This window comes from Canis lupus, chromosome 2 (assembly GCF_003254725.2).
Source record: "Canis lupus dingo isolate Sandy chromosome 2, ASM325472v2, whole genome shotgun sequence".
NCBI lineage: Eukaryota > Metazoa > Chordata > Mammalia > Carnivora > Canidae > Canis > Canis lupus.
The window spans coordinates 41,402,205-41,415,500 of record NC_064244.1 but is presented as its reverse complement, the minus strand read 5'-3'; the positions used below and the strand labels follow the sequence as shown (position 1 = coordinate 41,415,500).

Sequence of the window (13,296 nt, the reverse complement as noted above, 5' to 3'; positions counted from 1 at the left end):
AGGCTCCCCCCGGGGAGCCTGCTTCTCCTTCTGCCTATGTCTCTGCCTCTCTCTCTGTGTCTCTCATGAATAAATACATTAAAAAAAATTATCTATTTGTTCTCAAAGTAGGAGGAGTGTTTATAATTGTTTTAATTATGGCTCTGTTGGTTGCAAGGAGCAGAATTCCTTTCTAACTAGCTGAAGTAAGGTTGGGTTTTGTTGAAAGGGTATAGGGCACTCTAACAACTCCAAAATAGCAAGATCAGTGAGGCCCTCTGGCAATGGGGAGCCAAAGCCGCTTTCCCATTTCTCACTTTCAAGGGCCAGGCTAGTCACTTTTCTTTTCTTTGCAGACCTGTTTTGTTCTCAGCCTCTTCAGCGAATCTTTCTTGTGCATGGTTCAGACTGCTTGCCAGCTCTGACTGAGTCAGTCTTTGTTCCAATTCCAAAATTCCCAGAGCAGGAATCTGGACGAGGTCATCTTTTTGAGCCTGATATAGATCATTGAACAAATGGTGATTTGATCTTCTCCATCCCCTTTTTGGGGTCTATGTTCAGGTTTAGTGAAAATGAAATGGTGTTGAATAATGACATTGATATAATAGATTTCATGGACTTATATGTGATTGCAAATATTATTAATTTAAAAATATTTCTTAGGCCTTCTGTGATAGAATTACTTTTCTTCACTCACACTCTCAAAAGAAGAGTGTGCATTTGTGATGGATTCCTGCTTTTTAAAAAATGTTTATTTTTTTAATCATTCCTCACTAAAATCTCTGTAGTGTGGCTTCCACCCTTTCTTTCTTTTCTTTCTTTCATCTATCTATCTATCTATCTATCTATCTATCTATCTATCTATCTATCTATATTTTTACTTATTTATTCATGAGAGACACAGAGAGAGACAGAGGCAGAGACCCAGCAGAGGGAGAAGCAGGCTTCATGCCGGGAGCCCGATGCGGGACTCGATCCCAGGACTCCAGGATCGCGCCCCGGGCCAAAGGCAGGTGCCAAACCGCTGAGCCACCCAGGGATCCCCTATTTTTAGAAAATATTTTATTTATTTATTTGAGAGAGAGAAAATGAGTAAGCAAGAGACAGAGAGAGAGAGAGAGCCTGAGTAGAGGGGAGGAGCAGAGGGAGAGGAAGAAGCAGGCTCTCCCGTTGAGCAGGGGGCTCAATGTGGGGCTAGATCCCAGCACTCCAGGATCATAGCCCAAGCTGAAGGCAGATACTTAACTGACTGAGCCACCCAGGCGCACCCTCTGCCCTCCTTTTCCTTATTACCATTTTTACTAAGTCTGGCCCTTGAAAATGTATTGGGTGTTGTGGATGCATCATCACCTCCTGAGGTGCTCTCTCTGGACTTGGCCTCAGTGATGTAACTCTCTCCTGACTTTCTTCACCCTCCAGATCTGACTCAGTGGATCTTCCTCCTGTGCTCATCCCTTTAGTGTTGCCGCTGCTTTGTGCCTCACCCTGCACTTCATTTCATTTCATATCCGTCCTGGAGTTTTTTTACCTCTGTGGCTTCAGAGATGCTTACGTGCCAAAACTTCTGTCTTTACCATACACCTTCTGCTGGGTTCTATGGTAACCACTGGCTTTTTGAATATCATCAGAGCTTCTCTTTTGAACCTTCATAGCTTTTTGTACCTTTTTATTCTCTGCTGCACTTACCTTATTACTTACCTGTATTATACCTGTATTATTATACCTGTATTATACCTGTATTACTTACCTTATTACTTACCTGTATTATACTTACCTGTATTATGCCTTATTCAACTTTGTATTCCTGGTAACACCTACTAGAATTCTTTGACAGTGGATTCACTCAATATTTTCCCATTTATATATTCTTGTTTTTAAAAATAGGCTGATTATACTTGCATGGAATTTAATTTTATTTCCTTCCTATCCTAAAAATAATACCCACAAACTTTTTTTTCCAAATCTAAAAATAATTTCCAACATAGTTGTTTTGGTCAAAGGGAAAAAAACCCCAACTTAGTGGATGTGCTTGTTAAGAAAAATTTTCAATATATTTGGGCCTATTAATAAGAATTTTTCCTGAGAATAAGAACATAAAGCCTACTGCATTTTTAAAAAAGATTTATTTATTCATGAGACACACACACACACACACACACACACACACACACACACAGAAGCAGAGAGACACAGGGAGAGGGAGAAGCAGGCTCCATGCAGGGAGCCTGACATGGTACTCGATCCTGGGTCCCCCAGGATCATGCCCTGGGCTGACGGTGGTGCTAAACCACTGAGCCACCTGGGCTGCCCCCTACTGCATTTTGGATGCTGATCATATGTGGATTTAATTTCTATACTAGATATCTTGTCTTACTACAAAAGAAAGAAATCATGGAAAAATTCAATTCCAAAATATGCAATGTAGAGATTGAAAGTTTCCTTGTTATGTTATAGAATTATTGCAAGTAGAATTGAACTGTAGAAATGATGGTTCTTTGTGAATACAAAATAAATTTGCTCATGGGGTAAAAATATGGCTGTTGGTTGAAGGATGAACATCTAGTTATTGTAGAGAGCAGGCAGCAACTGATGTCACAGATCTGCTTATTAGCCTCCACAGCATATGCTGCTGTGTACAAGATGTTTGTGCTGCAGCTGTGGTATCTGTATTAAAGGCTTGGGCATTTCGCCCTATTCCTCTGAATGCAGACAGTTTCGTGAATCAGAGGATAGTCTGAAATCAGACATGGAGGTAGTATAAGTATCAGTTAGCAAAGTCAGTTCTAGCTTATTTATTTATTTGTAATCATAACTATTACTAGAAGTATACTTCGAGAGCCTTGTGAACATCTTAAAGACTTGTAATGGGTTGCCACTTTTGACAATTGGTTTAACACAAAGATAGAAACTTTGGTGTATGTATTTAGGGTATAGATGAGAAACAGGAAGATAAATAAAAGAACTAGGAATGTGCTTCTTTTCATTTAGCTTCTGGAGATAGAACATATTTGATATTTACATTAAGGACACTCAGGCAGAGTGGTAGAGTTGTTTGTCTTTCAGCCTTTGGGATTTTAGTGGAATTAATGAAACCTTTAAATGGTCATTAAGACTTGGAGCTTCATAGAAAGAACACTTGAACATACAGTGAGTATGGTAGCTTGTGATTATGGCATTACTGCTGGGAAAATGGATCTCCGAGGGAGAGAATCTTCCACACTTGGATACGTCTTGACACAGACCTCATGTTGAAGGTTTCTGCTAACTAGATTTGTAGTTGGTATGCTGCATATTAATCAGTATGTCTACTTCTGTGAAGTAAAGGAGAACTGAATTCTTAAAGCTGACTTGCAGGGAAAAGACCTTTTAGGAGGTGAGTGTAAGACCTAATCTTGAGGGAAAACACAAATGAAAACAGAACTGTGTTTTGGTGTTTTTGTGCTTGACTTCGTTGTCTGTTTTTCTCAAACTTGGTTTAAGTTCAGGTCTTTTTCACAGCTCTAAACTTGGTATAGATGGTACAGAAGTAAGTGGATAGCACATTATTTAGATACTCTGACAGTTTTGCCATGACCTTGTCCTGTCTACATGTGGTAGTAACATAGAGACAAAATGGGTAATGTCAAAAAGCTGTTTTACTTTTGGAAGGAAAATGCATGACAAATCGGTTTGGGAATAGGTTGAGAAACCCTCTGACTGAACGGCAAACAAGAGCATAAGAAGCAATTTTTTTTTTTTTTTTTTTTTTTTTTTTTTGGTCTTCTCTAAAATCCGTTTAGTGTGTTTGGGCAGAAACAAAGGGAAGAAGATACTCTTAGTTAAATTGGTTAAGCATTGTTCCTCTTCCTACCTTAATCTAAACTGTAATCTTTCTAACTTCTGTTGCATGCATTGCTGCATTCCTTTTTACGTGTGCTCTTATTTATTTTCATGGCAAATGCATTTTTAAACAGTCTCTGGGATAATTATTGCCATTAATTAATTTTCATATTACCATTTTAATGATATTTTCATTTATTCCTTTTGCTAGCTGGATTGCCTTTTGCAATTCTTACTTCAAGGCATACCCCCTTCCAACGAGGAATATTCTGTAATGATGAGTCCATCAAGTACCCTTACAAAGAAGACACCATACCTTATGCGTTATTAGGTGGAATAATCATTCCATTCAGTATTATTGTTGTAAGTCAAATCCACTTTTCCAAGTTTATCACTTTTGGGCAGTTGGCTTAATTTTGTGTTAATCTGTTAATTATTGAATGCTTAAATGTCCAAAACTATGTTTTTTAACCTTTAATTGAGCATGTTATTTGATTAAGATCTCAGCTTTTTTAAATGGGACCAGAGGAATAACAGTGTATAATTAGAAGAACCTTACTGAAGGTGTGTAGCTTTTATGCTAATCTTTTCCAAGTCATGTGATTTTAAAACACTAATTTGGTGTTATTGCAGCACATGCATAGACACATGTTACAGCAGTATGTTTTTAGCATACTTTATATGTAGGGTATTATTTTGTAATTTGTGGAATCTGTGTGTATGTACCTACTTTCTAGTTGCCGAGTTCTAAAAAATAAAAATAACTAACTAATGTTAAGTCTTCATTCTAACCCATGTTAAAGAATTATTAGATAATGCCAGAAACTAGAGAGAGAAGCCAAAATTTCTATATATAATCAGCAGTGAATACAAGAGAATTTTTGCTGGTTCTGAAACATAATAGTAACTATTGCTTTTAGGATTTTAGGTGGGAATGATTAGAGATTGTGCTCCAAGGAGATGGCTTCAAGGGATTGGATCAGATTATAATTTCTTGACTGAGAGAGTCTATGACTTAGATTAAATAGCTGTACGCTCCATGGCTTGTAAAAGGCAAAAGATTTATACGATCTGAAAAGAAACCAGAGTATGCTCCATGGCTTGTAAAAGAAGATTTATATTGGTTAAAAGTAGAAAATACAGTCCCATCCAGGAGATAGGCCAATAAGATGACATATATGTCTTGTCTTTTTTGGTATTTATTGAAAAAGAAACCTTAATTTAGAATTTTAATTTTTTTTTTTTAGGATTTTATTTATTCATGAGAGAGAGGCAGAGACATGAGCAGAGGGAGAAGCAGGCTCTCAATGGGGAGCCTAATGCAGGACTCAATTCTAGGACCTTGGGGTAACACCGTGAGCCGAAGGCAGATATTCAACCACTGAGCCACCCAGGCATCCCTAGAATTTTAATGTTTTATTCAAGAATGATCACAGCTCCTTATAGGCATCGAGAATTAATGAACTCATTATTTGTGGTACATAATTAATAAAAGAAAACCTCTCTCATAAACATGTTTGTTTTATGAGACTGTGAGCTCCTGGAGGGCAGAGTTGGTGCTTTGTTCATCTTAGCAGCCTTGCTGCCTGCCATTGAGCTGGGCATGGTGGAGCCTGGCATGTCAGAGCCTGGCATGTCCTAGGTGCTGGAATGAAATGGGAGTAATTACATAGTAACATTGGTTGGCTCTCCTACAGTATGGTGAAGTTTTAAGAAATCAGATCCCTTTAATCTAGACAAATCTTTACACTGAATTTTTACTATGAAAAGAAAGAAAGCCAAGCCTATGATTGTTCCTTTAAGAACACAGTAAGAAAAAAAAAAAAAAAAAAAAAAGAACACGGTAAGAGTAGAGTTTTTTTTTTTCTTTTAAAGTATGTGTGTTTCTGAGATACTATTTGAATTTTAAAATTTTAATAGGATAGTTAGCTGCAAATACAGTTGCCCCTTGAGCAAGTTGGGGTTAAAGGATACTGACACCTGGTGTGGCCAGAAATCTGAGTTAAAATTTTTGACTCACCAAAAACTTTACTAATAGCCTACTGTTGCCTGAAAGCCTTACTGATAAAGAGTCAACACATATTTTCTGTGTTCCATGTATTATACAATAAAGTAAGCTAGAGAAAAGAAAATGTTATTAAGAAAATCATAAAGATAATCCATTTTCAGTACTGTATTGTATTCATAAAAAAAAATCCATGTATAAGTGGACCCACTAGGTTCAAACCCATGCTGTGAAGGATCAAGTGTAGTAGCTGAGTTCATACAAGATTCTCCCTTGGGCACTAAAACAGTGCTGCAGGCGGACTTGTCTTTCAATTCTCCTTGACTTCGTGTCTCAGTCAAGGAGCTGCACAAACAAAGCTCCAGCAATCCATGACAGACCAGAGGCCTGCAGCAGGACGGGGCCTAGCACCAAGTGTGTGCGTGTAGCCTGTGCACGTGCAGGGCCTGACAAAACCCTCCATTAGCAAGAACTTGTCATTGATACTTCATTAATTTGTAAGTTTTGACTATTTCATCATGAGCTGTGAGAAAGTTATCTTTATGTTGAATAAAACAAGTAAATTGAGTGTAGTTTTCTTAAAAAAGAACAGACTCTTTAAGGTGCTATGAAAGTACGATTTTCACATTAATCATATTAACCAGCACTGCACTGGGCAGTAGCTTTATACACTAATTTAAAAAAATTAACTCCTTTCAGGCAGCACTTGGTCGAACATGTAAATAAATGCTTAGTTTTATTTACTAGAAAGTGAATCAGTTCCTTAAAAAAAAAAATCAGGATCATGATTCAGACTTCATGCTAGGCCTTTGACGTGGCTTTCAGATGATCCAAAGATACATCAAGTGATTGAGGGAGCCTGGTGGAGAACCAGAGTTAATTAATATAGTTTCTCAGAAGCCAAGGGAGAATTTCAATAGGGAGAAATGATCAGTGATGTCAAATATTGTGAGGAGTTGAGGTAAATGAGAGTTGATAAATACCTATTCAATCTGACAAGACCATTTTGACTTTGGAAAAGATTCAGTAGAATAAAGAGAATGAAGGTACTAAGAGAAATTTAAAGAGTGGAAGTACACCAGTGATTTTAGATTACATTTGTGGGAAGGTGAGCTCTGAATGGGAGGCACATAATATGCAGACAATGCAGAGATGTATAAAATCATCTTGGTTGATGGAGCTATAAAGGAGATGGTGAGAATATCTTGGTGCATAGGTTTTAAATGGTTGAATTACATGGATTTGGGTAATTACTATCTTTAATATTCAAAAGTATTTTGTTTTAGTCCCTCAAACATTATCTTTTGTTCTTTAATAATAATTTATCCTATCTTTGGAGTGTAAATAATGCATAGCAAGTGATCCCAGCTCTAAGATGAGTCTACAGTCAGCTTAAGAGTGGACTTGACCAAAGGCTAAGCATTGACATTAATGGTTCAAACGGCAGGAAAAGGTATTTAAATGAAACAAAAATATGGCTGTCATGTATAATGAAATGCTTAGATACATCCCTGCATTTAATTTAGAAAATCAATTTAGAATTTGTCTATTGTCTATCTCAGTGAGGATGGAGGACATAATAAAAAATGATATACATTGACCTAGGTTTGGTCAGTGTTAGAGTCCCCTGCCCTTCCCCAGCATTAAGGGTAAAGTTTCTGCTTACAGTACCTCTGTCAGTCAGTTGGTCTTCAGTGCCCAGTGCTCTGAATTCTCCTATTGAATTGACTTTCTGTTCTCAGTGTTAAGAATCATGTTTTGGGTGGCCCTAAAGAATGATCATTATGCCTATGGAAGACTCCTAAAATTCAACAATTGGAAAATAGTTGAGTGCTTATACAAAAAGAACAGCTGACAGCTGAAGTGTGGGAGTTCCAGCTGCTTGAATTGTGGTTGATTAATATACTTGGTATATATTTTAGATGATCAAAGAGCAACTCCATAATGAAACATTAGAGAAATCCTTTCTGCTCATCTGTGAAGGCAGTTGCTGGGACACCTTAACACTCAGAGGAGACAATATATACTTTATTACAGGGTGATTGGAGGGCGTTGGGAGAACTCTAAGCACAATTACAGAGGTGCATATGGTTTTTGTCTCCTGAGAGACCTCTTCTCAGAAAAGGATCTGATTAAGTCATTCACATTCATCACTGTAATGAGGAATATGTTTCTATGGGGCTTAATGTTTAAACCAAGGGTGTTTACCTTTTACCCAAGAGGCACCCCTTTCAATTAAAATTTATGAACCACCTACTATGTTTGAGTCCATTGTGGTGGTGCTAGCTTTTTATTCAATGACTAAAACTTGATTCTTGCTTTTGTGGGATTCATAGACTTGTCCAAATTTTATCATTCTATTTATGGAGCCATGGAGCCAGATGAAGAATTTTTGGTGTCAGATTCTTAAAATCTCTTTCAGGAGGCAACTATTTATTTTACCTACAATAAGGCTCACCGTGAAGATAATTAATCCTCACTAAATGGATGAAGCAGGGAAAGTAGTACATATCTTAAGAAAAACTTTGTGACTTGTATCTCCTTACTTCCCCCAACATAAGCAAGCTGATTCTTCTGTTCAACTATTTATTTTGGTCTGTGAACTTGTCAAGTATTGGGAAGCCATTTTTATGCCTTTAAATTCATTACACTGGCACATGCTGATACACACTCTGCCTGAATCTGGGAAGGCTTTGTCTCTACTTACAGTGAAAACTAAAGCCAATGAAAAATAAAGAGGAAACTTGAGATGATTTCTTGGAGGAGGAGAGCATCAAATGTGTGTTATTATTGAGACTTGTTAAGAAAGACAGGCCTAGAGGTCTGGAGCGGCAGGACTGGGAGGCTCTGTCAGCTAATTTCTGCCCTCTGCACCCTTTGGCCTCAGTGTTAGACCTCTGCTTTAATATTAGTTTACTCTCTGAAACTATTTTACTTTTTCGAATATGATGGATGCTTTTCTTTCAGAGGAATGTTTGATAGAAATGAAGACACTGCCAGATAAGAGTACGTACATAAGGGATACTCTAATTAGGAAAATTTGTGTTCTTTGAACATACCATGATTTTTGTCATCCATGATACACCATTGACTACTTACTAAAACTCATTTGAATACAAGAAAAGAAATAAGGTCTTATTGTTTCAGGTGGGCTTTGAAATTATTGTGGCCAATGCTTTGTAAGCATTATCCACACTTGATCTGAACCTTTTTTCATGGTTTAGAATTAGATATCCTGACTCCTTTGCAAATGAAAAATGGGAGGTGTTTTTAAAATAAAGATTTTATTGTGACTTACCATTTTCTTTTCTATTTTTTATTTTGTTTAAAGTGCCCAGTTGCTCTTTTAACATATTATTTTTCTGTTTCTTTTTCAGATGATTGTTGGAGAAGCCCTGTCTGTTTACTATAACCTCTTGCACTCGAATTCCTTTATCAGGAATAACTACATAGCCACTATTTACAAAGCCATTGGAACATTTTTATTTGGTGCAGCTGCTAGTCAGTCCCTGACTGACATTGCCAAGTATTCAATAGGCAGACTGCGGCCTCACTTCCTGGATGTTTGTGACCCAGATTGGTCAAAAATCAACTGCAGTGTTGGTTACGTTGAAAACTACATATGTCAAGGGAATGCACAAAAAGTGAGGGAGGGCAGGTGCGTGTTAAATCTTCAATGTTTGTTTTATTTTGTGTATTCCTGGAAAAAAAGGTTTCAGAGATGGATGAGCTATCCACTAGCTTAGAGCAGCTAGTGTAATCACTGGGAGGTGAATTGAGATTATATTTTGACCTGTTATCTCTACTTACTCTTTTTCTCCCTTTTCTCCCTACCTTCTATTTAAGAGCATTTTTTTTTAATTTTTTATTTTTTATTTATGATAGGCACACAGTGAGAGAGAGGCAGAGACACAGGCAGAGGGAGAAGCAGGCTCCATGCACCGGGAGCCCGACGTGGGATTTGATCCCGGGTCTCCAGGATCGCGCCCTGGGCCAAAGGCAGGCGCTAAACCGCTGCGCCACCTAGGGATCCCTATTTAAGAGCATTTTAATGCAGGTCTTTCCATCTCCAATGAATAATAATGTAAAATAAATGTATGTCCTATAGTTCAGGGCCAGTAAACTTTTTCTTAAGGTACCAGAGAGTAAATATTTTAGGATTTGTGGGCCATTTGGTTAATTTGACAACTGTCCAGCTCTGCTGTTGTACCGGGAAAAAACAACGATAGACAATCCTTGAACGAATGGGTGTGGTTATGTTCCAATAAAAGTTTATTAACAGAAATAGTTGCTGCTCCAGGGTTATAGTTGGCTGACTTTTGATGTTGGCCAGCTGTGCATCAAGTTCTGCTCTATCTCTCAGTATTCTTAAGGTATATTTTTTATAAGAAAACTTCATATCCTGACAGCTTAGGTCTTCAGGTTGCTGCCTTCTAATAATACCCTTGTTGGGCTCCTTTCTATACCTGGAGCACTATTAGGCAGGAATGAAATAGAATGTTTGGAACCCAAAAAGTCCAACCCCTTTAATGTATATAGATAAGAAAGAAGAGGCTCAGTAATATTAAATAAAGCCATTAGGGTCACCTGGGTGGCTCAGTTGGTTAAGTGTCTGCCTTTGGCTTAAGTCATGATCCCAGGGTCTTGGGATCAAACTCCTTGTAAGTCTTTCCTGCTTCTTCCTCACCCCCACCCCTTCCCCAGCTCATTCTCACTTGCTTTCTCTCTTTCTCAAATAAATAAAATCTTAAAAAATAAAAATAAACAAGTCCACTAATTAGTAGGAGAGCCAGTTACCCATCTCAAGTCTCAGAATTGTTAGCCTTATCTTTTCTATATAATTGACTTCTATTTTAAGATAGCTATCACTTTACCTTAGTCATTCATCATCCAAAAAACACTTTGGGCAAAACATCGTTGTGCCTTTTTTTTTTTTTTAATTTTTTTTTAAGATTTTATTTATTCTTGAGAGACAGGGAGAGAGGCAGAGACATAGGCAGAGGGAGATGCAGGCTCCCTGCAAGGAGCCTGATGTGCCACTCGATCCCAGGACCCCGGGATCATGACCTGAGCCAAAGGCAGATGCTCAACCCCTAAGCAACCCAGGTGCCCCTGGGTAAAACATCCTTTGAGTGTTCTTTATACATGATTCTCAAGCATTTGATTGTCCTTGTTATAAGCTACACAGGCCTTGTAGTAGCCCTCAATTTTTGCATTTAGTGGTAATGAAAAAATACCTTACTTTAAGTATTCACTGTGGTGTGCCTGAGATCCAGCAGTGAACTAGAATGATCTTCATGGAGTTTAGGCTAGCACAGAGAACTTAGATTAAATTAGCGAGGGCAGTGGAGGAGAACCTCTTTGTTGATACAAAGGCCAGAGAGTAGAGAGGCTGTTGAATTGGCAAGCTTTGAGGTGATCATTGGAGGACCGATAGGGTTATAAAATTTTAATGAATGAAGGAGGGGGAGGTGACTAATGCAGTAGTATTGTTGATTTGAGTTTAGGTAAGCAAGCATTTTTTAAGAGGGCTAAGGGAAAAATGGTCCAGAAATGGCATTGAAGAGTTAGGAACTTAAAAACACCAGCACTGGGCACTAAGGGTGTGGGATGCGGAGATCTCATGCTTTGCTCTCCTAGCACTACAGTGTCCTGGAGAAATGTCTCATTTTAATGACTAGGAGATGTAGTAGCCTTCGGTCAAGAGGTTGAAGACTCAGGGAAATATAGAGGACTGTCCATGCCTCTGTCTCTAGTAATCTCTTCTGCATTACCCAAACTCTAATGTTTTCTCTTGGCCAAAGAATTTAAGAAAGTCAGTTTTTCTAAACTCTAGAAAATATTATTATAAATGATTCTTTAAGAACACAGATTCCTCATACGTGTATTGTTTCTCTGGTTCAGTGGGTACACATACATTTTGGCTCAGAATTTTCTTGTAACAGTATATCTTACTGAGAGATTTAACTTTCTTACATGATCCATTTGAACAAAATATGAAATATAATTCCTTTTAAATGGCATAAATGTGATTACATTTTCCAGTCCATATATGACCCATTACGTATCTCTTGTATATCTAAATTGGCCAACACGTACTCTGATGGTACTTTTGATGTAAATATATGTAGGGTTTTTACCCATTACCCTTTAAAGTTTCTTCAGCAACCCACATTTTCAGTGAGAAGATCTGTTGATAAGCATTGGGGTTCTGAAGGAAGAAGGAAAATCAAACCTAGAAATGAAAATTTAAAACTTTGTGTCTTCTGAGAAAAATGGGATTTCTATTAGTGTTTCCAGAATGAGTTAGTGGTTACCAGTTTCAGAGCTTTGTAACTTTGGTGCATAACTGTGTTTTTGCATTGCTGTTCTGTTGTGGAGCATAATTTGGTTGGAGACGGGCTTTCCTATTTCTTTTCTCTTGAATTTTTTAAGTCGGGGTGCCAAAAATGCAAAAACATTTCAGTCTAGACATTGTAATATATTAGGAGTATAGTGTAATCTCCTTTATTTTATTTGTTTCCACAGTCTGCCCCCTGTACATTTATTTTAATTATAAAATTATAATGCTTGAATTGGAGAGAAGGGAACATAAGCACCCAAAATGAGTCATTTTTGTTGACTATAAATGAGTCAGAGTTACATCTGAGGGTGAGAGTACTCTCCTACAATTTTGACTTTTGGTCTTGATTTTTTTCCCCATTCATTCTCTTATTTTCTTCTATTCCTCTCTCTGCCCTTCCTGCATATGTGCGTGCTCTTGTGCTCTCCTCTCATTGATGTCAGAGGACTTGTACCAGGGTTCATTTGTGGTTCTGAGTCCTAAACATAGAAGTGAGAACATACATGGACTGTAGTAGCATACTTCATAATATCCAGAGAGCTCATATTCGTTGTTTAAAATTAATACCTGGGAATTTACTATAAATGAAAAGGGGCTGTACTCATCTAGCTGCTCTTGCTTATGCCAGTGAGATTAGCATTACTTTGTGGAAAAAAAAAAAAGTTACTAAAGAGTCTCTTTAGAGATGCTTTATGCCAGCAGCTCTCAAATGTTAGTGGTTTATTAGAAGTACCTGGAGGGCTTGTTAAAACACATTTCTACGTGTCATCCTCAGGTGTTTAATTCAGGAAGAGGGGGTGAGGGGTGAGAATATGTATTTCTCACACTCCCAGATGCTGCTGTCTTTGTGCTTGATCTCAGGACCACACTTTGAACCAGTGCTTTATATCCCCTGGATGATGGGAACACGGACTCTCATGATGTTATCTCAGGATATTCGGCAGGGTGAATTTAAAATTGTGCACAACTAGCTGTGTTACTGAGTATCTATCACTACCACTAACTCAAGAACCGAGCGGGTGAGCCCTGGTGCTACTGGGGCGAATTGCTCTGTGCCAGGGAATCCTGAGGCAGGGTGGACAAATCAGAAGCACAGCTCCTGGCTGGGTTTGCCAGCACCGTTGTAGAATAAACTTGGATAAACTGGTTG

The 13,296-nt window shown here is 38.0% G+C and overlaps 1 protein-coding gene across 12 annotated transcripts in view; it reads left to right on the top strand.

The window, feature by feature from the left end:
- Nucleotides 1-13,296, top strand: part of PLPP1 (phospholipid phosphatase 1) — a 94,839-nt gene that overhangs the window by 55,512 nt on the left and 26,031 nt on the right. For 4 of the 12 annotated variants that reach the window (XM_049102642.1, XM_049102657.1, XM_049102653.1 and 1 more), the window contains 3 exons: nucleotides 4,010-4,161; nucleotides 9,181-9,461; nucleotides 9,689-9,802. In XM_049102642.1, the coding sequence (XP_048958599.1) occupies nucleotides 4,010-4,161; nucleotides 9,181-9,461; nucleotides 9,689-9,802 (547 nt within the window). Of the gene's footprint in view, nucleotides 1-1,403; nucleotides 1,579-4,009; nucleotides 4,162-9,180; nucleotides 9,462-9,688; nucleotides 9,803-13,296 lie in introns of those variants that run through there. The other 8 variants (XM_049102632.1, XM_049102649.1, XM_049102661.1 and 5 more) reach the window with 5 other exon arrangements.